General features: G+C 42.1%; 2 protein-coding genes across 4 annotated transcripts; both read left to right on the forward strand.

Moving 5' to 3' along the window:
* The first annotated feature begins 929 nt into the window (after positions 1 to 929).
* Positions 930 to 27,180, forward strand: LOC136942754 (paxillin-like). Of its 3 annotated transcripts, XM_067235737.1 has the most exons (12): positions 930 to 1,065; positions 9,470 to 9,666; positions 10,654 to 10,712; positions 11,037 to 11,176; positions 11,629 to 11,821; positions 15,913 to 16,057; positions 20,887 to 21,045; positions 22,019 to 22,192; positions 23,947 to 24,028; positions 24,230 to 24,378; positions 25,244 to 25,520; positions 25,929 to 27,180. In XM_067235737.1, exons 1-11 carry the CDS (start codon positions 1,053 to 1,055, stop codon positions 25,508 to 25,510), a joined length of 1,578 nt encoding a protein of 525 aa, XP_067091838.1. In that variant the 5' UTR covers positions 930 to 1,052; the 3' UTR covers positions 25,511 to 25,520; positions 25,929 to 27,180. The 3 variants fall into 3 exon arrangements, with proteins under 3 accessions (XP_067091838.1, XP_067091829.1, XP_067091843.1); XM_067235728.1 differs by having other exon boundaries at positions 25,244 to 27,180; XM_067235742.1 differs by lacking the exon at positions 930 to 1,065 and adding an exon at positions 8,451 to 8,569 and having other exon boundaries at positions 25,244 to 27,180.
* Positions 16,293 to 18,241, forward strand: LOC136945267 (uncharacterized). Its single transcript, XM_067239015.1, has 2 exons — positions 16,293 to 17,540; positions 18,157 to 18,241. Exons 1-2 carry the CDS (start codon positions 16,293 to 16,295, stop codon positions 18,223 to 18,225), a joined length of 1,317 nt encoding a protein of 438 aa, XP_067095116.1. The 3' UTR covers positions 18,226 to 18,241.
* Positions 27,181 to 27,399: the final 219 nt, after the last annotated feature.

A 27,399-nucleotide genomic window follows, 5' to 3' on the forward strand; every position in this document is an offset into this window, starting at 1 on the left:
GATCTGGAAAGTCCAATGGCCCAGGTTTTCACACAGTATTGATTGCACCCATCCTTCTGTAATTAGGATACGAGTGGTCTGAAATGAAGAGGGCCTTCCTGCATTCTAAAATTATAAATGCAAACTGATTGCTTTCATTACAAGGGATTTACTTACTTTGGACAACCTTACAATTCATGCTAATGTATAAAGTTTTTGAACATCACTTCAACTGCTGCCTCTTATTATTGAATAAACAAATGTATACATTTATTTCAAGGAATTTCTGATAAAATCACAATTTATTTTTGTGATTTTTACAACGTTACAGAGGGCATTACATCTGCCCATCGAACTGCACCTGCTTCATGCTCGGATGAAGGTTGACTACACGAAAACATGAGCATGATTAGTTTTATGGTCAAAATAAATAAGTGAAACTGAGGCACTGTCTGAATTTGGTGTCCATCCTTAAAGTTGGTGAGTGATAACCTAGCCTACATCTTTGGATGTTGTAGTATAGCCCATGTGTCTTGGGTTTTACCACCACAGTTAGATCTTCTCTGGGAAGGAACGTCCAACTCAGTAGGCCTATGTTGCAGTACATTACTCTTTCAAGATAATACTCCATCACAATTTACTTAGCCTACATGATAATTCAGCTCTGGGACAGACTTTGCTCTAAATTACTCTGAGACTGTATGGCATAGCCTACTTGGTAGACTAAATCACCGGGGGTCTGCGGCAGCAAAGCTGTTCCTGTTGATCATCCACTAGATGTCACTTTGATGTCATCTTTATTGATAGAAATAATCTTTTTGACGAGTTCTGGACTGGTAAATTTGGAGGCTCCTCCAGGTGGGGGCGAGCTACGTGTCCCAAAGAAGTGTTCTTTGCTCTCTTATAGTATCATGTAGCTAAAAAACTACTGTAGGACCAGCTAGATAATTACTTACGCCACTTGAAAACTTCTAGCCTGCATTCTGCGCTAAGATCTGTGTCCGACTAAGGCTTATTGGTAACTAACGTTACCCAACCGTAAGAGCCGTTTTGATTCGTGTATTTCTGGCACCATGGAAGATCTCGGTAAGTTCAGATCATTACATTTGCATTAATAAGCGTATGAACAGATTGTCAGATCGTATTCAATAATTAAATGAGATGAGTCAGTCTGAATCTTGTCCATTCATATAAACAGCTGCTGCCTGACAAACTATACTGCCTCGCTACAGTGTAGCAGCAGAGTGGCCATGCTAGCCAATGTATACCTCATCACACTGTGTAGGCTACTGTGCATAGATCTGACAAGTTAAGTGATGGCCGCCGTCGCCACCTTCATACAGTTGTCAACTTGAATAGTCTTTGCTCCGGAGATTCCTTGGTTATGATGGTTATGCAAATAACACTAGGCTACTACAGTAATAGAATAGCTGTGCTAGTTACTGTAGCCACCTGGATGGACTATGCTATAGAGAGCCAATTTCCACGTTAAAAGCGAATGTCAACAATACATTTTCACCACACACCACCCATTATTTTTGTTAAATAGCTTGGAAAATGAATTGATGCAAATCAACAACGCTGTTTGCCAACAGTCCCTTCTCTCGTCCGAATAGTGAATTAGCTTGCTTCTGAGCTGGCTAACTAGCTAGCAAGCAAGCACCAAGTCGATGCATCACATTGGCTTGAGAATGATGTTGCCTGGGGGCGTCGCTACTGTTCAGAGCTCTGGTGATATGTTTGAGCAAATCTTACATTACAGTTTTTATTCGTTCCATAATAAAATGATAGCTACATTTGAAGCCACTTGACTTCCCTCTGCTCCTTTTGTAGTCTTGCATGCGACTTGGCCAGCGAATTTATGACTACTGATTATTTTTCTTTGATTTACACTTTTGGGATTGTGAAAACCATATGGCAGCTAGATTTAAGAAAATGCACAGAGGACATAAATAAATCAAATTAAAACAGCGTTATATAAGAAAACGATTGTAGGCTACTCACAACTTCTTGACCACAGACTTTTTGAAGTGACGTACAGTAACCTATAAATGCCCAGTTATGATGCATGGGTTTGTTAATTGTGGATTTAAGAATAATTTGCCCCAAGCCGATAGTCTACATACAATTCGTATGCAATTTTGTTTCACCCAGTTAATGGTTTCTGTTCCAATAGTTGTGGGGACAATATGGATACTTATTGTTTTATCACAGTCAACATTTGACTACAGGTTTAGTCCTCTCCCATGTCGCAAAGACAAAACAGTAGCCTACTAACAAAGGTGCATATTTAAACTCTCTGCAGTCAAAGAAACCCATATTACGAATACACTCAACCCAAGATTATTTAACAACTTCTCAACTTAACTAAGGTTTCTAACAGTTTTTTTTGTCAGAGGCAAAAATGTAGATTGGCCCAGTTATTCAGGTGTGACACCTTTATGAAAGCGGTGCATATAGGCTGTGGGGGAGGGGTTATCACTAACTCCTCCAGAAGTCTTTGTGTAGCTGAATATAGTTTCCACTACCTTGGAAAACAGAGTACCTTGCTGTTGTCTGGGCAGTTGATTAACAGAGACATTATCTTGAGGGAGTGGCAGTGAAGTATATAACACAAGACCATGCCTAGCAAGATGGATCCCGACACTCCAGCAGTCTGTCTCTTCAGTCCATTACAGGAGAGGTGCTTAAACCTGCGTACAGCTGGGAATGGGTACAGCTCAGTGGCAGAGCGTTTCACTACAGATCAAGAGTTTGCAGGTTCAAATCCCCTTAAACGTCGCTTTGGATAAAATTGTCTGCTAAACTAATACATTATTAAATTATATTGTTATTCTGGAAATCGCCCGAGCTCATTGATCCATAAGCATTGGAAGATCCGTCAAGATGAAGACAGAGGGGTAGACCAGGTTGGATAAGGTTCAAGGACACGGTTTTTGTCATTGCTGTCATGTCTTCCCTCTGGAGGGGCATCTAAGAATACTGTAGGCATTAGTCTACAGCTTATACTCAAAATTGCCTTCTAGCCTAGTACCGTACTTGACTACTCTATTGGACAACATTTTACATTTCTATGCACACATGCAACCATATGATAGCCTATTTCACTCCTGAGTGAATTAACTATGTTCAGCAAAACATTATTCCCTATTACTGTATCTCCGGCGCCAACCCCTCACACTCGCTCTCACTTTGGCATTTAAACAGCTGCATTGTTTTCCAGTAGGGATGACTTGGCCCATCAGAAAACTGTCCAGGCTCCCTTGGCTGACCCCTATCCTGCATCCTATCTTGTTGCCCTGGTGAAGACACACAAAGCTGGGCTTGTTCCATACCCTGTGACTTTTACTACACATAGAAACACATCCAATCAGAAGCCAGGACTAAACATTGCTTGAGATGGACAGCACAGGGAGCCATTTAGGCGGGCTAACCTCACATTTGACTGTAATGTGGAATACTTGATTCTAACCCGCCCCTTTACTAGTGAGTACCAAGAGGTTATGCTGGAGATGGAGACAGTCACGAGACCCTGCCGACTGCCCCCTTGAACGCTAGTGAAATGAACGTGACTACTGAAGCCAAAACATCCTGGTGTGGATAGCCACATCCTGAATTCAGGTTTGTCTACAGCAGTGATAATGTTGACCATATTGATCACTAAAACAAATAGGCCCCTGGGATATGCTCTGTGTATTACAATAGAGTTTAAGAGCCAAATAATAATAATAATTCCACTCTGCTAGCAGATGTGTTGTAGTTACAAATCAAGGCAAAGAGAAATGTGGACACACAAGCAGACAGATAATACAGTGATGACAAGGGTCATCTATCCCCCACAGTTGTGAGGAACTGTCTCTTCCCATGACATGGAGATTTGGTGTATTATTATAAGGCCTAGTGTGTTGGAGGATGGATTATAATTTATTGAGTTTGTTGGCCATTCCAAGCATGGGTGTTGTTGAGTTATTTTTACGGTGGATTGGTGTTTGATGAGGGTCATATTTGGTTGTAACAGATGCTGTCTGTGGAGCTCAAGACAAATGACATTCAATCTCTAGATTTAAGAAGGTTTTGTCCAAAACAATAAGACAACAAAATAAGGGAATGGACACGGTTTCATTATACAATTAGCGGTAGTTAGGCTATACAATTACAATGGAAGTACTAGCCTTACTGTAAAGGCAGGAATATATCTGTGTGTGTGTGTGTGTGTCGGTCTGTGGCTTGATTATCTCAAGAACCGGGCGTTGTATTAAGTTTAAATTCGGCAAGTGTATTGCTCAGGATCCAAGGATGTGCAATGCAAGTGTGAAGTTGTTTGAATGAGCGGTTCGCAAGAAATATACGATTCAACATTTTCGGTGCCATGTTGAACTGCGCTAACGTGATAGAGCCATAGATCACTTCAATATGGTGTCCTTTCGTGTGGCAGGATACACTCGGAGAGGAGACCCACCCCTTTTTACAGATCATACTTTTTCTTTCAAAGGAGCACTGCTCTAGTAGACTAGTAGACTCTAATCAGATTAATTCTGATACTGGCCTGGCCAGAGATTTTATAATAGTCTACTTTAAAAATGTGTCTGTAACAGTTTGCTTTTGCCAAATTTGCATTAATAGTGAGTATATCCAGATCTCCTCAAGTTATGTACAATATGATAGGTTATATTCATATATTTAAGGTATCTCATTGTGCTTGTGGTGGAAAGATAAACAGTGAACTTGAATCTAGATAAGCAGCTAGTTGCATCATGCATGCATGTGCTCAGTTTGCCTCAAGCTGATAGCTGTAAACATGCAATTTGTGGGAGGGAACCCATCTATTTTACAGAGGTAAAATACTTATTTACAGTACTTTCAAAGAGGTGCATATAAAGACATTGTTAAATTGGAAGAGGTAGGCTAGCAGTTCAAGTAAGATGCATTTAAATATTTTCTGAGAAAATGCTGTCATTTACCAATGATAAGAAACTTCAACTTGGAGTATCTCAAGAACTGTCAAGTGAATTGTAATACTAGGAAATCGCTGGTGCAAAAGGGTTAGGTGAAAGATGTGTGAGAAGATGTAAGCTTCAAACCTTGCTTCAAGAGGAGGTGGCTGAGGTGTGATCATTTGCATGGAAAAGATAGAAAGAGTTTTCTTGTGTCATTGGTGGAACAGATTCCAGAATATTCTGATCATATCATGAGGTCACATAAGGTTGTTTTACTTTGCCTTAAGTCCAGAAAAGTGCTTAAAAGGTATTTTTTTCAAGAAATGTCATAGAATGATCTTACACTTTTGCCAACCCATTCTACCTTACCTTCAGCTGTATAAAGTAAGTTTTGTGGGGGTTGTGTGACACTGTGCTACTGGTTTGTAGTGGTGATGAGGCATCTGTGAATGCTGTAAGTGAACAGCTGTAACCACTGATGCACTTACAATTCATCATTTAGAAAAAACCCTACACAAACCATCTGCTGCTCACCACTGACTCAATGGGTGTGTCTATTGTATTATTTTCATGGCTTTTTTGTCTTAGTAAAGCCAGTCCTTGCTTCTCCTACACTTTATTTTCACCCTGCTGTTTATACATTGTAAGTATCCATCTTGTTTAACCTCTCTTCCCTCCCTTTATCTGTCATTGTCTCTTCCCCCTATCTTTGTCTTCTTCACTTGTTCCTTTTCGGTGATGTTTTGGAAGTGGGCAGGCGCAGGCATGTCAGGAATTTAGCTAATCTTTCTGCCCATCAGATAAGACGATGAAGGGATGAAGACAAAAGGGCTTACAAGAGAGGATTGAAGGGACATGCAGTTATTAAACACATTTTCATTTATACCCTCTCTGGATAAATCCCTTCTCTAATTAATTCATGTTCTCTGTGGCGTGTCCTGCAAGTGTATATTTCTTACTAATCAATGTCAATCAAACGATGTCCATCCTGAAAAACAGGATACAGTGATCAGTCCCCATAGGGATCAGAATTGGGCGTCCTATTCAACGCCTCCACCCCCCCTTCTCTGTCACACTCATAGTGACCCAATCCTGACGCTACCAGCGGCTCCCTGCTCTCTGCTCCTCTTCTCAGAACAACATGGACTCTACAGTATTTAGTGCCTTCAGACTTCTTTGTTGTGTCAGACATTTTGTTATGTTATAGACTCAAATGTATACCAATGTTTGACATCAGTCTGCATACCATGCCCCAAAATAATAATAATAAACAATTTATCTTAAAAGGATGAAAACACCTAAGGTTATACAATGTTCACAAAAACTGTGGAACTAATAAACATTATAAAATTAATTCAAAATAGTGGTTCTCTGAGAAGCACAGTGTCACATTACATCATTGTGAAGTGCTATGTAAGTTTGGCTAAATATTTCAGTTTTTTTAAACAAGCTTCACTGTGTCAAAACACTGTTTTCAATTCATCAGAATGAGACATTGTGTCTAAATTGATGCAAAACTATTTAATAATTAGAATTTAAACCGCAAAGTCTACAATGCAACGACATGTGGAAAAGGTAAGGGGTTTGAAAACAATGTGTAATTTATCTATTTCCTTTTGACGACCCTACTACCCAAAACTGTCCCTGTGTCTGTCTCTCCATCTGAATCTCATCTTGGTCATGAAGTCTTTGTGGCTGACAGCAGCATCATTAGAAAAGGAAGAGAGTCTCCTCAATAATACCAACCATGTTTTTGCAACCAAGCAGGATTTACCTACAGTTACTATACGTTATGGCTGTCTCTCATTCCCTGAGCTCTCTCTCTTGCTCGCTCCCTTAATATCTCAGTCATTTACATCTTCTAGTTTTCACACTTACACTATCATTTGAAAACGACTTAAACAATGTATTTGGATATTACATATCTTTCCATAAGTTTCCTAGATGTTGTCTCAGGTGTTTTGTGACATGAGCATGAGAGCAACTAGAACTTTTATGGTCGCTGATCCTGCAGTTTGGTGGTGAACATGACACAAACACATTAAGCTGTGCAGGATAGATGGGTGGAGGGGGAGTGTGTGTTAGATTTAGGGCTTTAGGTTTCTTATTTTAGCTGGGAGGTCTGCACCACCCCCCAGTCTCAAGTCTCTCCCCTCCTGCTGTTTGCTGGAAGATCATGTCAGACACATTTCTCAAGAGAACAATTTGTATTATTAGTGAGTTTGATGGCTTGGCTTATATAAAGTCCATCATTGCACTCAGTTAGCCTACCTTACAGCTACAGTAGTTCGGAACTATGATTATTTATCTACAGCATGTGGTAATGGTTGTAATTGTTTTCAGGTTTGTTTTAGTTCATGTTCAAACATTAATTTCAAAGTTGTGAACAATACTTTCAAGGAAATAAGACAACAGGTTACAATTTACTCGATTAGTGTGTGGTTTCAATTGCATTCTGTGTAGTTCAAGACAACAGTCTGAACAACACAATTGACTGTTGATCGTCTGTTGTGAAATCCATACAGCATATTTAGCCTACAGTAGCCTGTAGGTATAGAAACTGTCCATACAGTCCACACCCATGCCTTATGGTGTGTTCATTCAGCTCTTAAGCATACACTACATCCTAGCCAAATGAATCAGGGTGTGTTCATTCAGCTCTTAAGCATACACTACATCCTAGCCAAATGAATCAGGGTGGGTTTGGCTGAGTCTGAGCTTGTTTGACTTTGATACACAATGTAAGTTCAGCTTTGCCTAAAGCTGCTTGAAAAGTAAATATAAACAAAAACATAATCAGCCTATTACAAGTGCACAAATGAATCAGTGAAGAGTGGGTCACACCACAGAATTACACCTGTCTCCGAGACAGTAACATACCATCTGTACTGGAAAAGGAGAGAGACCAAATGAGAGAGCCCTGGATGTGGTTGGGTAAACTAGCTATACTGTATCCATAACCAAGCCCAGTGGAATGTGTCTAAGCATGCTAACGATGCTAGCACCAACTCCTGCTAAACAACAGGTTGCCCAGTTCTCCACGCAGTGTTGTCCAAGCATTATAACAGTGTTGTATTAAATAACAGTGGTATAAAATCATGTTTATGATGAGTTAAATATAAATTCTAACATATCCACAAAAATTATATACTGTATAATACTATACCACCACAGAGACTAGAGACTATGCAACAAAATGGTTGGATTTGATCATGGCTGAAGCCAGCACACAAACAGACAGACTAATCACGCCTTTTCTGAATGCTGCTCTCACACCCCTCTGATAAGTGCTCGTTTTCTTCCCCACTCTTTCGCAACCTGTGGCTTCCTGCAGGAGACTTCGAGCTCTGAATACCAACACTCACTTAGACTTTTTTTCTCCTCATCTGTCGTTTGCGTGAGTAGACACCACAGGACTGAAACTGCATATCAGGTGTAGGGTGTGTGTGTGTGTTTTTTGGGGGGGTAAACTTTAGCAGTCGTCACGAAGATGACCCTTCCGTCCTAACCCCTCCGTTCTCAGTTTCTTGTTACCCTCTGCTGCTGGGACAGTTCAGGCGAGCGGTTCCAGTCTGGCTGGTCTATTTGGGTGTCTCTCTTCCCCTGCTGTCCTCTCTCTCTAGTAGTCTCCTTCTGTCTCTCTCTCGTCCCAGGTAGGTTTCACACCCTGTCTCTTTCCTGGAATGGGAGGATCTGGATACCGGTAGTTTCATTGCCTCTGTCGGATTTTCTTCGTGTTTTAGCAGTTTGCAGTTGGCTTTAAATTTTTATTGAGACAGAGGTGACTGTCTACCAAGTCTAATGCTAAAAGTTGTTTAGATTGATAGCTATTTAATATCTGTATTAGTGTTGTACAGTGTACTGTATAACTGTATCATGTCTCCTGATTTAGGTTAATGCTTAACAAGTTTGCAGTTTGGTAGAAATTTAACATGGCTTTTATGAGGCTTTTAATGGGTGTAACCTTAAACGGTAGCTCCAGAGCGCCATAGGAAAGACTTAATGAAGCAGGTCGATATCAGGGCAAGGTGCCGGATCAGAGGGTAGTTTGCTACATTTCAGTACGTATCCTGTGCATGGCTTTGTTGGCTTGGGCAGTAAACTGAAACAGGCTTAATTGAGCAGGCGGTCGCTAAGCGGAAAGGTGACACCTTTTATGCTTGCATATCACTTTCTGACAATTTACATAGGCGAGTTTCAAATTCAGAGCAGTACAATGTTAATAAGTGACCGTAGGAGTGGCGATGACAATGCATGACTCAACTCTGCTCCTGAACCTGTTACCATCTGCAAACCAGGAAATCGCCACACCTGCTTTCTGCAAATAATTTACCAGGATTTAACACAACACTTGCCTTTCTAGAATACCCCATGACAACCTATGGAATAAACTTTCAACCTTTTCAACTTCAAACTGTCATTTAAAGTAAAAGCTTTAGAATTGTCTTGCTAGTGTTAAGTTCTGTTTGGATCACGATGAAGTGGATTGATTATGCTATTATGTGGCTACGGTTAAGGTTCACTTTGGTATTCTGTGTCCTGTGTGTGTGTAGATGCTTTGCTGGCAGATTTGGAGTCTACCACCTCCCACATCTCCAAGCGGCCCGTATTTCTCCCAGACGAGACCCCCTACTCCTACCCCACAGGAGGACACGCCCCCCAGGTGCTCCTCTCCCCTCCCCCTGCAGTGTCTCTCTCAGACGAGAGCCTGAACGGAGCGGTCTTGGACTCACTTCACTGCTCCTCACAGGTACCGGCACCATGTATGCACCCGTACACACCACCATACACATTTACAACATTGTAAATGGGGGAACCATTCCCCTCAAGACAAAAAAACAGGCCTACATCCACATTTTGTCAAAAACTGATGAACTTAAACATATCGCTCTATTTTCAACATTGGATTAACTGGTATTCAAAACACCGCCCCAGAAATAAACACACAACAGTGCATGTATTTGAGTTGGCTCATCTTACAATAAATCCCAAAGAAGTGAAGCAATGTCTCCTTATTGGAGGTTTTCCAGAGTTTTGGAGTTACTCAACCATCACACAGGCACAGGGGATGTTTATCTGTCCTCAACGTCTCTGGGAAGTTCAGAGTCAAATGTGATAGATGTGTCATATGTGATGTGTCATATGTGATGTGTCATAGCAGGAGCCACAGGCTCAGTTCTCCATCTGATGAGTCAAGTGAAAAGTTTTTTGTAGTTCGAACATGTTTCCATGTTGCTGCATAACTGGCAATATCTCACTTGAGTGTGCAGGGTGTAGTTTGTCTATGTTGGATCTTGATATCTGTTTCAGAGTAAATACAGAGCTGGTGTAGCATCGGATGCCCCTCTTTGTGAAATTACCTAATTGTATTTGTCGCTGTGGATAAATTAAGCATCCTTAGCAAGTGGTGACAGGGTCTTCAGATACTCAGTATCTGCTGCATGATTCTCATAGGCATAAAAACATAAATGTACTACCTTTTTATATTGTTGATCAGATGATTCAATAGACGTTTTAATTGATATTATTTGCTGATTGCATTGTCTTTGCGTCTTTGACTTTTTAACAACCAATAAAGGATATTGCAGTTTGCAATAGATAAAATCATAACATTCCATTCCACCGAACAACAGCAGGCATTTGTCCATCTTGTTCTATCACAACTTCTTCAGTACTCATGTCCCACACATAGAAATGACAGTTTGTTTCTACTGCGCTGTCCTTTAACTTTGCCCAGAAAAGTGCCTTATCCAGCAGCCCCCCTCCCCAGCAGAGTGAAGAGGATCACATCTACAGGTATTGCCTTGTTCCTAATATTGATCCCTGCATTTATTTATTTGTTTTTTTCTGTCCTAAAATCCCCAAATCTCTAATTATTTTGATTTCTGACACAGTTATAAAAATAGCACACAACAATCAGGATCACATTTTCCTCATTTAAAAAAACTTCAATGACAGCTTCAGTCGATATTAAATGACGGACAAAGTTGTTAGATCTCAATGTCAGTAATCTTTGTTTGGGTCTGTAAATTTGTAAATGTAAAACACTCAAATCTTCTTGACAAATGCATAGCGATCCATATCTTTAGCTCGCCACAAACATTGTTATCCTTCTGGCAGTTTCCTAAACAAGCCGAAGAGCACCAACGTAATGGCTTCAGACATGAGCTCCTCCTTGGGCAACAACCTGTCTGAACTGGACCGCCTGCTTCTGGAGCTCAATGCTGTCCAGCATGTCTCTCCTTCCTTCCCCACAGAAGGTACAGCACATCACTAGCTCTTAATACCTCTGACAGCACCCTAATTAGGGACCAGGAAATGTGTCCCCTCACTTTGACTCTGCAAGTCCCATTTGCCTCTCTCCTTCCCGCCCCACATAGTCATGCATGCCTGACAAGATGGATCATTCCAATAATGTGGATAGCAGCTGTTTGGGCTGTGTGTATTTAAGAAAATATACCAAGTTACTGAAAATGCCTGGAGGTGGTCAATATTGCATTTCTAAATTGTTTATCAAAAAGGCAGTAATTTACGTTTGTGACAGCCTACTGTAAAGTAGCTCAACAGCAGCCATCTATTTTTCCCATTAACATTGTTCATGGTCTCAGACAGTCCCCCACCATACAGCACCAGACACAGTCATCCCTCCCCTGTTTTGGTTGTGTTTTGCATTGGTATATTTTGGAAATATTGTATTTCCCTGTTGTTGTAGAGGAGACTGCTCCACCCCTGCCCTCCAGCAGCACCACCAGCTATGTGCAGAGGAACGGGGTTTCACCTCCAGAAAAGGTGCCTCACCCCACAATAGAGAAGCCCAAGAGAAGTGGACCTGTCAAGGTGGTTCAGGATGTGCGCCCCAGTGTGGACAGCCTCCTAGATGAACTAGAATGTTCTGTGTCCACTAAGTAAGTTAATGTTTTAACCAAATATAATTGTGTGCACATAAGCATTTGTGACGCGCTCCAATGAAAAGGGGCTCTTGTCGTCATTCCGTATTGTCCGCTAGAGCCGAAATATTTTCTTCCGTTTTATTACAGTTTTCATTTTCTTTTTGCAGTCATTGGTTTGCCCTGGTAAACCGTGAATACATCTTTCAGGCTGTTTTCGGAAGATGCGATTTGCATCAACAAGTTAACACATAACTTGAACCATAATCGGGCCAGGTACAGTGCAATGTAGTCAGAACAAAGATACTGGGTGTTAAAACACACATCTGGGATAAATCAAGAAAGCAGGATCCTGGGATTTTGATCTAATGATTAACAAAAAACAATCACACCTCTCTTAAAACCTGAAAAAGTCTAAAATGTTTGAAGCCAAATATCTGGGCTAGAGCTTTCCTGGTTTATCAACATTCAGCATTAGCATTCAGCAACTAGTTATTACACGTAGAATGGGGGAGGTTGGGCTTCCAGGGGTGAGTGGATGTTAACATTGATCTTGTTTTGGTAGCACAACCTTCAACTGCCCCTTTACAACATTCACTTACCCCTTACATCCCTCCCCCATAATGTGCCGTCTTGCACTTAACCGAGACAACACTTTACACAATTTAATTACATAGCCATTCCTATGTACCTACAATGTTTTTACTGTAACTTTAATGTAAAGCGTTGTCACATTGGGTTTGCCTATATTATGTTGGGGTGGGGGGGAGAAGTTATTATTTGATGCATCACTATTCACTCTTTAACAATTATAGATTGATGCAGAAAACTCAATAATTACAGAGAACTATATTCTTGTCATTTTAATTGCATGTAAAAATGTTGTACGTGCCAGAACAGGTTGTTAACCCATAGCTGTTTCTGTCTCAACCCTACACTCAGATTGTGTGGCTTCTCGCTTTTTTTCATCAACTATAACAGCTTGCCCTCACAGATTGGAGATCAGTCCCGTTTCCATATTTTAGTTAGAAACTGACAAAGACTACATGATCCATACAGAAAAATTATTTATCTGACGATCAGATAATTGAGTACCATATAATGTCGGGAAAAATTGTTAACTAGCTATCCTACTAATGTTACTGATCAAATTCGTTTGATACCCTTACTGTGTGAGTTAAGATAAACCTTACCTTCGTACTTGTCGATGTAGCGTGAAACGTTGGCTACAATTTGAACCCCTTTTCCTCCTGCTTGAAGGGCAGCATCGTAACTGCTAGCAACCAGAAGTTGTTGACCTGGTTTATGCAATACGCGGAAGTAATGTGTGCAGATAGTGAATTCAGTGGAGGAGTGAGCTAGCCTGGTCCTAACCAGACTCTCGTACATTTCATTTGTACAGAGAGTCTGGCCTCGCTCCATTGACAAGCGTTGACTTCCTTGTAGGCGGGTACTCTGTTGAAGTTATTCAACAGAGTTTAACTATTGGATCTGCCCAGAGCCACTATTGGATCTGCCCAGAGCCACTATTGGATCTGCCATAACCAATTGCTAGCGTTCGCCTTAGCCAATTCCTTCACCACTACTGTAACAGAGCTAGCTGCCATAGCTGGAAAATCAAACTGTTCCAGAACCCCGTGGGGAGGAGGGCCACAACATCATGACCACCAACAAAACTCAGCAAAACATGTTCTTGCTCTGGCTTTAGCTTATGGATATTCGGCAGCGTTGCCACAACGGACCGAATGGCTTCGCTCGCATCTTTCTCCGCCGCCATTACGGAACTACAACACAAACTAGCGCACGACTGCCACTCCCTCTTTTCGCTGATTGGCCGGTAGAAAATTAACCGGAGACATCTGACTTACGTACCTCATGGCCAGACCTAGTACAGAAGCAAAATCAAAATTGAGCGGAAGTACGTAGGAGGGCAGAGCCAGGCAAGGAGTGAGCCTGATCATGGCTCAAACGTAGCCACCGTTGCAATGGTTAGCTAACTAGCTCTTATTAAAGCACCAGCTACAGTTTACACTTAGTTAGGCATTTAACGTAAACTATTATCATATAGTGCTGTCAGTTAAACGCGTTATTAATGGTGTTAACGCAAACCCATTTTTACGGCGTCAGTTTATTTATTGCGAGATTAACGTTATTTTTGGCCTAGCAAACTTTTTTTTGTTTTTTTCACATTCTGTTGCAACAACTAGTGACGTTAGAAGAACTACAACACCACACCGGATCTAGCTAGACTGGAAACAAAACAACAGGCAAGCCGCACACACTTGTTTGGGCTTGCCAGCCGGCTAAAGAGTAGTTTTTGAGTGGATGGCGAGCGCGAGACGCCGAAATGGATGCCAATAAGATTCTGAATGGAAAGTTTACTTTTAGTAAGTTAAGTTTACTTTTAGTAAGTTGCCAAATGGTTCCATTGACAAGACCAAAGTGATCTGTGTGTTTTGTCGTTGTGTACTGAGCTATCATCGCAGCACATCCAGTCTGAAATACCACTTGATGGCCAAGCACACAGCTGGCCAAGCACACACCCCCTCCCTCAAAGCCAGGCGATTGCAATGTTGTTTTCAATTTAAAAAAACATTTGCACTAAGCAAGCCAATCCACTTTTCCATGTTGATAAGACCATTAAAATTAGAAAAAATTATGGGACAAAAAGAAATCAAGGGACATTTAGAATAGATAAAAATGTGCGATTAATTGCGAGTTAACTATGACATTAATGCGATTAATCGCGATTAAATATTTTAATCGTTTGACATATATATATATATGTCTACTGTATATAAATATCTTTGTGAGTACAGAAAAATAACAGTCAACATATTTGATTCCCCATAATTCAATTAATTTAATCTTACTTGCTGCTACTGTAATCTAAATTCTGACTGTCCTTGATGAACCGCTCATGAGTGAATAACGTTAAAATTAAATCCCGACAGAGGCGAGTGAGTAAGTTTGAGTCCAGGTTGTTGATTGGATATTGTGGATAGCTTGCTGATTTTGATGCAGCTATCAACCAGACCTACTTTTGCAACAGACATTCACAACAACTTACTTTGTTTTGTAAGTTGTGAATTATATTTCCAAAAAACTTTTTTTTGTAATGCTGGGAATTATGGGAATACAAAAATTACAGTGACCGCAAGGGTGAGCGCACACCAAAAATGACAACTCAAATTTGTACCTACAAGATTCAGGGCTTTTGAGAAAACATTCAGGGCTCAAGCCCCAGAAGCCAACACCCTCCCCCCCCTCCCCGCTCCGCCTATACCCTATAGCTAATAAACAAAGTACTGACACTCACTGCGGGAAGGATAAAGGCATATTTGTCTTTCGACTCCTCTTTGAAAGTTAGATTTTCTGCATCGACTTTCCTAACTTTTGCGCGCCATACTACAACTTCTCTCGCTTCAGCTTTTGCTTCTCTTGCAGTCTCTCTCCTAACATGCATTGTAAACTTTCACTTTTATTGTCTAAGTTTCGTGAAGTGATTTAAATAGCGCACGTGATTGGACAACACATGGTAGTATGGAGCGCTGTCTGGGACTTTCCCAGGTGCACTGAGCCAGCGCAGTATGTGATCATTTAAAATAACAGTTGCTTCATCAGTATTTAATTTTTAATTATTATTATTTAATTATTTATGAGAAACATTTCCAGGTCCATATTGAACTAGAGAGTAGTTGTATTGCTTGAATTCGTCTGGTTCACTCGCCGGCTCCTCTTTGCTTAAAAGCTAGCATATTAAAGCATTTAGTCTTTTTTGAAGGGACAAGAGCCACACTGTAGGCAAGTTGTGTCCAGCACACAAAATAAAACATTTGGGGAACTCAAAAAATATGACAAACCATATTTCACATTTTCACCCGGAGTTGGAGGAGGTCAAATTAGTCACACAATGAGAAAGATAAATCATGTATTGATTTTTGTTGTTGTTGATGTATCAGTAATCGTTTCATAATCAAATCGTAGCCCTCTGAATCGTAATCAAATCGTAAGGTACCTGGTGATTCCCACCCCTAATATCAAGGGCTAAAGAAATGTTCTGGATGAGGAATAGCTGTGATCCTTAACGAGTCACGTTCTCTCCCCAGGCCCACAGCTTTAGTGGTGTCAGAGCCGCTGATGGATGAACATGAGACGTCAGGGCAGCATCAGGCACGGATGTCCGCCTCATCTGCCACACGGGAACTCGACGAGCTCATGGCCTCGCTGTCTGACTTTAAGGTCCAGAGCAACGTGAGTGTTTCAGAGACAGCTTCTTATAAGACGAGTGATGAGGCCCGGGTACTTTATAACCCCTCGTTTTCTTTATTGTGCTGGTATTGCTTTTTATGCTTCATTTAGGACATAATTGTCTATTATTCTATTCTTGTTATAATGTTCTGCCAATTTGTCAACTTCCCTTTTCTAGCCCCCTTTTTTTCATCTCCTTCTCCTTACTGTTTTTCCGTACTTGTTTTCTGTTTATGCGATGTCTGTCATCCAGTCAGGGTCTCAGTTGTCTATCAGTATGGAAGCCCAGCCTGATCCAGTCCCAGAGCCCCTCTTGTTGAACGATTCACCTGCAGTCCCAGGAGCCTGCGCCCCATCCCTTGATTTACCCCTGCCCTCTGTCATCACCACCTCTCCCAGTGCCTCTCTCCCTCTAAAACTACACATAGATGAAGAGGCCTGCTCCTCTCATTCATCTGTCTCAACCTCAGAACCTCTGACGGCATCATCCAGGAGCATTCTGTCTTCCCAGATCCACACGAAGATAACGGGAAAGAGTACAGAGTCTGGTGTGAGCAGCGTAACTGTGCTGACCTCTCATACAGAAACACTCACTGTGCTTTCCAGCACCTCAGGACCTGTCACACTGGAAGCACAGGGGCTACAGGTAGCCTCTGAAGACCCTAGTCCACTAGCAGACCACAAAACTTGCTACCTTGTACCAGTCACCAAGGCCCCCAGTCCTGTACCAGTCGCCAAAACCCCCAGTCCTGTACCAGTCACCAAGACTCCCAGTCCTGTACCAGTCACCAAGACTCCCAGTCCAGTAGCAGACCACAAGACCTCCAGTCCAGTACCAGTCACCAAGACCCCCAGTCCTGTACCAGTCACCAAGACCCCCAGTCCAGTTGCCCGTAGTCCAATTTTAGTTGCTAAGAGCCATAGTCCTGTAACAGTTACTACGAAACCCAGTCCAGTCTCAATTGCATCCAAGAAGAGTCCATGCTCCTCCCCTGTGCCAATACCAATTGTTCTATCAGCTTCCAGAGCTGCAGGTGCCCCATCTTCAGTAGCATATACAGATGTTTCAGAGCATCACTCAGTTCAAGACCTAGGGATAACTCTACCATGCTGTGAGCCTTTATTGGAGGATGCCCTTGATAAACTACTGGCCCTCCACACCACAAAACCAGAGGGATTGGGGGAGCGTGCAAAGGAGAAGCAGAAGCCTGATAAAGATGAGCTTGCACCCTCCCCTGTCTTGAACAGAGGACATGCCATGTCAGGAGAGGAGCAGAGGACTTGGAGGGAGGAAGAAGAAGGGATTTACCCTGGCCAAAGCACACCCCTGTCTGGACGAGAGGGAACTTTGACCCCCCTCACAGAGGCAAGCTGGATGGATGACTCCTTGGCCACCCCCTGTACCTGCCCTGGGACCCCTGATGGCACTCTGGATGTGCCCCTCCTACAGCCCTCCGCTGTGGAGAGGTTGTCAACATCAGGACAAGTAGGATGTGGCTCCTGTCTCTCTCGCTCATGCTCTCTCGAAATAAGCTAGCACGATAGTTGGACGGCTTCAAGCCACAATATGGATGTTCCCTTTATAAAGCCATGTTGAAGCACCAAACCTTACTCAAATTCAGTCTTTACTCCACGATCAAAGTAAAGCATTAACAGAGTTTAGTTTAACAGAGAGTTCATTGGCTCTTATTTTGAGAGAACAACATGTCAAATGGGTACTCGTGTAAAACACAATCTTCAAAGCATCTTGATCATGCAGCCATGTTTCTGTTTGAGGTGTGATGCATGAAGTTCTGTTGCACGTTGGGGGCAACATAGAAATGGCTTTGAGGACCGTTATTGGGACCAACATTGGATTGGCATTTTAATTAGTTGGATGTTGAATGCATGTGGGTGCCCTCACTTGCTCCTGGAAGTGTGTGCATAGTTTGGTGAATCATCTTCTGGCCCTGGCTTGCCTATTTCACAATTCCAGCAGCGTGATCCTAATTGTCATCCCAAACTATTTTTTTCAAATTAATTCTTGACAAGGTGAGACAAGTTTTGGAACTATGTTTGTTCGGCTGCAGGCAGTAAATCTGATGCATGCTCTTTAAATCCAGAGAAAAGCAGTGACTCATAAGAACAACAGACACAACATCTTGGCTTGCCCTGCTTTCTGTGATGGATGACATCTAGGAGTGAGAGTTCCAGAGGTACCAGTACATCCACAGCAACCCAGCAGGTTAGATCCCAAATGGATTGCTAGAGAATGGAATGACCTGAGTTGAATGACTGCTGTTTTCCTTTGTCAAAGAGCCTGCACTGCGGCCTAAAGGATTCCGCTTCCCAGTCAAACGCACTTTTAGAGCAAGACGTAACATCATGTGGCCTTTCTGCCCCTCTCACCTGTGGCCTCTGCTCTGTAGCTCAAATCGGTTATCCGGCGCACTAAAGAGACTCCCAACGTTCATCCCATGTTCCGGGACGGACAGCTACGCCTCAAGCTGGGACCTGTCATCTTCCACAACAACAGCTCTCAGGACAGACTCATTGAGGAGCTGCAGGGAAAGCTTGGGATCGGGCACACAGAACGCCGACGTAAGCAGCCAGATGATTGGCTCACAGAGGGAGTCGTCGTCATGTCCAATCCCCAGCGTACTCGGGAAGAGGGTGCCTTACCAGCCGTGGATAAGGTAGAAGGATGTGAGGCTTTGGCAGCAGTGTTTTAATATAGTCTACTGGAATTACTGGGGTGTTTCAATACAGTCTACTGGACTTACTGGAATATGTTCTAGAACCAGAAACTGATAAAGGCTTCCAATTATTTATAAATGCTGATTATTTTTATGTTCGATTGTGAGTATAGCCCGTGTGTAATCCACATTAAACATTGATTTGAGGAAAAGGTTTTTTTACATAAACTATTTATGTAACTATTTATTTATCATTGTGTTTAGTGGCAACAGCTGAGACATGTGAATTGGTAGTGCACTTTCTAAGTGTTTCTTTCTCTTCAGTCTAATTCTTCCTTCATGTTTCTCTCTTCTTTTGTACTTTTTGTTCTTCACTCCTCAGATCATCATTCCTCCCACCTCGCCTGTCCCCTCCAGAAAAGTCCTCCCCACGCAGCAGCCCCCACCGGCCCCCAAACAGTTGCCCCTGCCCCCCCCGACTCCTCTGCCCCCACCCACCCCCACCCCACCTCCTGTGGAGCTGCCACGCCCCACCCCTACTCCCACCCCGCACCCTCGAGAGCCCTCCCCGCCCCCCAGGGAGCCAAGCCCTCCCCCCGTTCAGGCTCTGCCTCCATCCTCTCCCAGCCCCCCACCCCCTGTCACTCCACCCCCACCCCCCAAGGTTTATGTATCTGTGGGATGTCAGACAGAGTATGACCCCATCTTCCCTCCGATGCAGGCATGGATAATGTCTGTCGATCTCTCCCTACTCATCTGTCTTCCTTTTTGTCAATTTCTCCCTTCCTCTCTATATCTCTTACTCACTCACTCACTCACTCACTCACTCACTCACTCTCTCTCTATTGCTAAACTTCTTTTCATTTCCTGGCTCATTTTATGTCTTGTTTAAAAGCAGAATTTTACGTTTTTATTTGGTACATACGTATATGATGTGAGACCTGGATCCAGATCCAGTGTAGGCAGTGCTGTAGGCAGGTCTATCTTAGGCCATGGTCTCTGGTCATGCTACAGGACAGCAGGATCTGCAGACTGGGAGCTCTTTAAAGCTTTGTGTAAAATCTGTTCTGTCAAAATGACAAGGTTTTTTTTTGAATGAAGGCTGTTGGTGCCAAGGTCTGTGTCTTATAAGGTGTAACAGGATCCCACAATGAATTATTTATGTTTAGCCCCCACAATAAAAAATGCCACTGTTTTGTCAGGAGACACTAGTCCCCCTTCCCTAGTTTTGGTATTCTACTCTACTTATCAGGCCAAAGGAAATGTGGCAAGTAAAGCAAAAAACAAAACAGGTCTTGCTTGGTATAAACAGCTAGGGAGGCCTGTATAAAAACAAATCTGACCTTTCTAAGTGAAAGGTCAGTATTTCACCATATTTTTCTTTGACTGGCATGAGTTATTACTGTGTGTGAATGTTTTCATTAAAGCATTCATATGGGTGTGTGTGTGTGCGTGTGTGTGCAGGTTTATACTGTATGCGTGTGTATGTCAAAGGATCCATGTTCCACACAGAGGCTATTTTTCCCCTCTGGTATGTGACTGGGTCAGGGAGCTCCAATGACCTCATCATTTGAGAAGTGTTATGCCCCCGTAGTTTAACAAACACAGGCAAATGAGTAAACACATGCATCAGTGTTTGGTCTCAGAGAGTTGTTGATAACCACATGGTTTATCTTTACTGAATGTTTTTAATAATCTGGGATGACTCAAAACATGTTCATTCTAGTCACTGCGTTCCATGAGCTCCTTCGTTGTGGCTCATGAGAGGAGCTGTTTCTGTGCCACGTCTGCCCCTGGGGAAAGAGCTCCAAGTAAAATTACTGCTCTGTCTGCAGAGACAGGAGTTCACATGTAATCAGCAGTAACACTAATTAACGATGTAATTACATTTTTTTTCTCTCCCAAACTTAGTAAACTACTTTAGATTCTGTTCTTAGTTACACAGATACCCTTGTGGAAGGTAAGAGTTAGACATATGAATGTATTGCAGACCCAACAATGGTCAGAATGTTCTCCTGCAAGTTAAGAAGCTACATTTAATGGTCAGCTTAACCTTCTGGCAACATAGCCTCTGTATTCGTTTGTGCACCCTGTGTGTGTCATGTCAAAGATATTTTGGACTTGTTGACCTACTGTGGATTGTTTCATTTTTCCAAGATCATGGCACAAGAGAAAGAGTCTCCTAAAGCCCACCCCAAGCAGAACAACAAGCTGGACAACATGCTGGGCAGCCTGCAGTCAGACCTCAACCGCCTGGGGGTTCAGACCGTGGCCAAAGGCCTGTGTGGGGCCTGCAAGAAGCCCATTGTTGGACAGGTGATCAAACAGTGGAGGAAAACCACTAACATCATTACATTTACATTTAGTCATTTAGCAGACGCTCTTATCCAGAGCGACTTACAGTAAGTACAGGGACATTCCCCCGAGGCAAGTAGGGTGAAGTGCCTTGCCCAAGGACACAACGTCAGTTAGCATGACCGGGAATCGAACTGGCAACCTTCGGATTACTAGCCCGATTCCCTCACAGCTCAGCCACCTGACTCCCTCTAATCTCATTACATCTGGAGTACATAACTATGCATTCAACACAGACAACAGCTGACCCACTAAACCATACCACATCTCTTTGAGGTTTCCTCTGAATGTACTGACCAGTTGATATCAACTGGATGCATGGGTGCATTAGATAGATTGTGTCCCGAGTCATTGACAGTCTGTAGAATTAATAATGTGATCTTCACTGATTTGTGAGGTTCAGTCAAGAAGAGTCCATGCTCTTCCCCTGTACCAATCCCAGTCGTTCTATCAACTTCCAGAGCTGCAGGTGCCCCATCTTCAGTAGCACCTTGAGAGGTTCTGTAGAATACACCATCTGCATTCTTGCATTTCAGTAACCGCTATATTAATATATTATTTATCAATAAATAACCCTATTTTGAGAAAGGATTGAAGCCAGAGTGAGGATGCAACTCTAGTACCAACAGATGACTTGAAGCCTTTACACCTTCTATGGTACCTTGTCTGCTTCTACAGTATATCAGCCCTTTACATTTCTGGACTACCTACCATGTAACTCCAGTGAAATGGCTATACAAGAAGATGCAACGACATCAACATTTACATCCACTTACCCCTGGAAGCCCAACCTCCCCCTTACCAAGTTTCACTTGTGTAATAACATGGGACTGCAATGTTGTTACTATGGGTATTAATATGTAGTTACATGGTAGTTAATGTATCCTGTATATTGTGTGGTCAGCAAACAACCTCTTGTGCCTCCTGTCCCCAGGTGGTGACAGCCATGGGGCGCACATGGCACCCGGAGCACTTCGTCTGCACACACTGTCTGGAGGAGATCGGCTCCAGAAACTTCTTTGAGCGTGATGGCCAGCCTTACTGTGAGAAGGACTACCACAACCTGTTCTCCCCGCGCTGCCACTACTGTAACGGACCTATACTAGACGTCAGTATTTTATACACAGTCACACACTCTTTACAGACCCACACTAGACCTTAGTATTTTATACACAGTCACACACTGTATACAGACCCACACTAGACCTTAGTATTTTATACACAGTCACACACTGTATACAGACCCACACTAGACCTTAGTATTTTATACACAGTCACACACTCTATGCAGACCCACACTAGACCTTAGTATTTTATACACAGTCACACACTGTATCCATAAAATATACACTAGATTGACTGTAACCAAACAAGTTCCATCTCACTGGTCCACTCCCTTCTTTCTCAGCTCTTCTCTTTGTTACATTTTGTTTCATTCAATATATCACCAATAATATCTGCTTTAATATTCATTGATGTCTGCTGTGAAATCCAACTCATAGTTTGAAAACATGTTAAATTAAGAACAAGTATCTGTGCTAACTGCGTAAGCTATTCAGCAACATTATCAGTCCTGGAAAACCTGAGTTAACAGTCCCAGTACTGTGCTTCTCTCCAGCCAAGTGCTGCCCTCTAGTGTTTACAGATAGAAAACAAGGACGTTGCTGCATTGATTTGTATTTTGATGGCTGGCATAACCAAACAATGTGAATTAAATATTTTTTTATGTTGATTAATTACTATACAGTTTATAGGGTGATTAAGCTAGCCCATTTATGCTGGCAGGAAGTAGGCCATCCAACAAACATCGCAACATTTAAGATACAGGGCAACATGCTACATTAAGGTTGCATAAACTGCTATGTAACTACACAGCAATACCCAGAGTAAAACATTGTAGGTACATAGTGTTACAAACTGTCTCAAGGTTTGCAAACAAAAGGGAAACATAGGCGCAACTAAAGGTTTTAACAAAAGTTATTTAATTTACAAAACATAGGGTTTAACCCAACATAATACGTAACAGCCAATGTTATTGAGTGTCAGTGTGTAAGCATGCATGGATGTGTATGTGCAGCATGAGTGTTGTAAAGTGTTAAGCAAAGACAAGGCCGCTTCAGTAAGACGGTCAGCTCATTTACATTTAGTCATTTAGCAGACGCTCTTATCCAGAGCGACTTACAGTAAGTACAGAGACATTCCCCCCGAGGCAAGTAGGGTGAAGTGCCTTGCCCAAGGACACAACGTAATTTGGCACGGCCGAAAATCAAACCAACAACCTTCTGATTAATAGCCCAACTCCCTAACCGCTCAGCCATCTGACCCCCAGGGTCAGCTCAGAAGGGCAGAGACCACAGACTCCTGGAGCAGGTAACTTGAAGCCTGAGACGCACTGTGCCCAGGTGTGTCCATTTAGCCCTGACGAGCGACCTAAGCCACGCCCACCAGTCCTGGGTAGCAGTCGCAAGCTCAAGCAGTGGGGAGGGCGGTCACAATAGACATTGCGATTTAATCATTATTGAGTGCGGTATAACTAACAGACTTAAGAAGGCACAGTATGAGGGAGGGGTGTAAGGGCTAAGTGGATGTTGTACAGGGGCAGGTGAAGGTTTCATTATTAAAACAGGATCAATGTTAACATTCACATACATCTTGAAAGCCTAACCTCCTCCATGCCAAATTTCACTTGTGTAACAACTTGTAAAACAGCTGTAATTAGCATTGCCATTTCTATGTAAGCACAATATTGTTACTATAAGTATTGCTATGTAATTACATGGTAGTTCATCCCATCATAAAGAAATGTGTTGCCTGATACAGAATCAGTCATCATTTTTTCATAAACACCTTTCTCTGTTGCAGAAAGTTGTTACTGCGTTGGACAAGACCTGGCACCCAGACCACTTCTTCTGTGCTCAGTGTGGAGAATTCTTTGGTCCAGATGGTAAGATGCCCTCCACACTCTGACTAGATAAAACACTTTCAGGATAGACCGTGCAACACCACATTCCTGACTACTGACTAAAACGATTTGTGTGAACAAATGTGTCAAAATAAAACTAAACATGAGGTTTGCATTGATTTTGAAACATCCAGTTTTGGTTTGGAAGCAGAAATCAGTGTGGTGCTGCTCTGGCCCTCCCAGGTTTTCATGAGAAGGACGGGAAGGCCTTCTGCAAGAAGGACTACTTCAACATGTTTGCCCCCAAGTGTGGTGCCTGTGCTCATGCCATCCTGGAGAACTACATATCAGCCCTCAACTCCCTCTGGCATCCGGAGTGCTTTGTCTGCAGGGTAAGTGTGTGTTTGTGTGTGTGTGTGTGTGTGTGTGTGTGTTCGTGTAAGTGTGTAGGTAGTTGAGCTGGGATTGAACCACTCGCCCTTCTCATTTGGAATCCTCATATCACTTGGCCAAACACATCCAGTCTGTTTTAATCTTTTATCTTTTTAAGTTGCTGGTAGGGTGCTGCTTCAAGGTATTCAGATGGAACATGTGCATCTTCACAATACTATCTCATCTGTAGCCTGTCCTCCAGAACATGCGTAAAGTGACAACTGTAATATCAACCAGCCTGATCTAACATTCCTGTTGCTTTTCCACAGAACACCAGGTGCATGTTAAGGCAGGTATTTGGTTTCTACTCAGGGCCCAGGAGCTACTGTACTGTAGCAGAGGGGAGATGATCTAGTTGCACTAGCTAGAGTGAAGGTGTTCATAGGGAACACATTCCTCATGTTATTAACTTCTTTTTGTGCTGTTGCCCACAAAACGACAATGTTGATGCTGGAATTCTCAAAGTTAATATATTTAAATTTGATGAATTTGGCAAATACTTTTATCCAAAGCAATACACAACGTATAGTGCATATAGAAGGTATACAGAATATCAAGGATCAGAAGTGTATAGTTCGGCTAGTATTTTGGTGGTCAAAGTCAAGGAACGGTCTATGTGATGTTGGTCTGGAGAGGAGGAGACTCGGGGCTTCAGGGGTCGTCACAAACAATGAGTGTAAAATAAAATAAAATGTTAAAGAGTAATAGAGAAACAGTTAAATAGTCCAATTTTTTATGCAACTTCATAATTTGACAGTAAATGTACATATGCTACTTCTCAAATATAATTTCCCCACGTGTACTTTCTCCCTCTCATCTGTCCAGGAGTGTTTCACCCCCTTTGTGAACGGGAGCTTCTTTGAGCACGAGGGCCAGCCCTACTGTGAGGCCCACTACCACGAGCACAGAGGCTCGCTCTGCTCCGGCTGTCAGAAGCCCATCACCGGCCGCTGCATCACCGCCATGGCCAAGAAGTTCCACCCTGAGCACTTTGTCTGTGCCTTCTGCCTCAAGCAACTCAACAAGGGCACTTTCAAGGAGCAGAATGACAAGCCTTACTGCCAGGGCTGCTTCATCAAGTTGTTCAGCTAAGTGACAGAATGTAGGTGTTTGTGTGCATAACCAGAACCTGTATGCAACCCTGTGTGTGTGTGTGTGTGTGTCAGCATTGATCGTTAGATTGACACTCACACTCTGGGACGTCGAAGCAGAGGACAAATAGTGGCGTTCCACAATGTCTCCTACAGACACTTGACACTTCAACCAGCTGGGTTTTGGAGTTTGATTGAGAATGAGCTTCTAACAAAGCCCAAAGAAACGCTTTAAATACTAAAGAGTCGTCACTTTATGCAGAACAACTGTGTCAAGTTATGTATGAGAGATTTTCATGTCTGTTGAGCCATTGTCTTGTTTATCTTTTGGCCCCATCTTTGGTCAGGTTATGTGTGCATGACAGACCAGTGCTTAGCTAATGGGTATTGGAATCAGTAAATATGTAATATTTTTCTAGAAAATCCAAAACACAATAAGGTGCCACTGCAAACCCAGACAAGCAGACACAACCTCTTCTCTTCAAACCCAGACAAGCAGACACAACCTCTTCTCTTCAAACCCAGACAAGCAGATGGAAAACACTCGGTTTTTGTGTTTATCCGTCATCCCCTTGGTTTCACTTCAGTTTAAACTGTACTGTAAAATCCTATTCTTTCTCTCTTTTTCTCTTTCTCTAAATCCCTTAAAGGTGCATTGTGTAACTTGGTATGGTCGCTATATCAGGATACTATTTTTGTACAATTTTCCTGTGGAAATTTACATTCAAGAAGGACTGCAGCATATTGTAGATAAACAAATCTAGGCATGTAGTTCTTTCCTTGTAGGTGTAAGTTTTTCCCATGGAATCACATAATTTATAAATACAAACACTCTCACACTTCAAACAAAGATGACAGTATCAAACTCACAAATGTCTTATACAAAAGAAACTACTTGTTTTCTTTTTTCCTGTAAGGTACTATAGATCCATATGACGCTATAGCTACTGCTTTTATTAGCAGATCAAATATTATTCTCTTACTTAAGGTCCTTTTGTTTTCTTCTCCCCATCTGCACTGACATTTGAAACACAGAGAGCTAGAATGAACCCAGCATGTACTACACCAATGTGCCAAGAAATCTTTGTTTGAATTGAAATTATGTAATATCTGACCTGATTGGAAAAAATAATTACTAATTTTCTCTAAATACATTTCTGACACATTTTATAAAGGATTGGTAACTTTCTGATATATATATATTTTTTGTGTGATAATTAACATCAACGAGCCTGGTACCATATAGATAAGCAGGAATAAGGAACCTTTGGAAATTATGCAGAACAGATAAGACTGAACAAAAAGCTTAGTCTAGGAAAGACTAATTTGCATTTGGATTTGCTGCTTGTGTTTGCCAACAGATTTACAGTACCAAAGTCTTAAACTAATAGAGAATATATGAATATATGCTTGTTTCCATACTCAGCAATATTTTTCTTTATAGGAACTACAGCATCTGCAATGATAATACTTTGTTCTTCAAACTTCTTCATTACTTTCAAAAATAAGTATTACAGAGATTCTGAGTAATATGGGTGCATGTATCAACATAATGATTCCATGCGCCATTAATGTTGTTCATCTATTCCAATGTGCTGTTTAGTCATAATTTGCTGTCAGTTTCTGTATCAATCAAATGTTGTAATACATTACATGGCATTGTGAGATGGCTTAGTGCTCTGGAGATGACACTGATATGCAACGAGCTGGCTCTGAGGACATATAAAAACTATGGACATAAAACACACATATACTGACTGGCAAGCTACACCAGCACCAGTTTTGATTGAAAACCGCTTTGAAATGCCTCCATGCTACTGTAGTTCTTAATACTAACTTTTTCCAATGTCCAAAAAGTCGATTGGTTGGCTTGTTGCCTACCTTGAGTAG

The sequence above is a fragment of the Osmerus mordax genome, chromosome 1 (assembly GCF_038355195.1).
Source record: "Osmerus mordax isolate fOsmMor3 chromosome 1, fOsmMor3.pri, whole genome shotgun sequence".
Taxonomy (NCBI): Eukaryota; Metazoa; Chordata; class Actinopteri; order Osmeriformes; family Osmeridae; genus Osmerus; species Osmerus mordax.

Bases quoted from the DNA above. Each gene is read 5' to 3' on its own strand.
- LOC136942754 (XM_067235728.1), top strand. The intron at 10,713-11,036 runs GTATTGCCTTGT...TCCTTCTGGCAG, and splicing joins GAAGAGGATCACATCTACAG to TTTCCTAAACAAGCCGAAGA. The intron at 24,379-25,243 runs GTAAGTGTGTGT...TCATCTGTCCAG, and splicing joins CGGAGTGCTTTGTCTGCAGG to GAGTGTTTCACCCCCTTTGT.
- LOC136945267 (XM_067239015.1), top strand. From the start codon at position 16,293: ATGTCTGTCATCCAGTCAGGGTCTCAGTTGTCTATCAGTATGGAAGCC. The intron at 17,541-18,156 runs GTAGGATGTGGC...CTTTAAATCCAG, and splicing joins GGTTGTCAACATCAGGACAA to AGAAAAGCAGTGACTCATAA.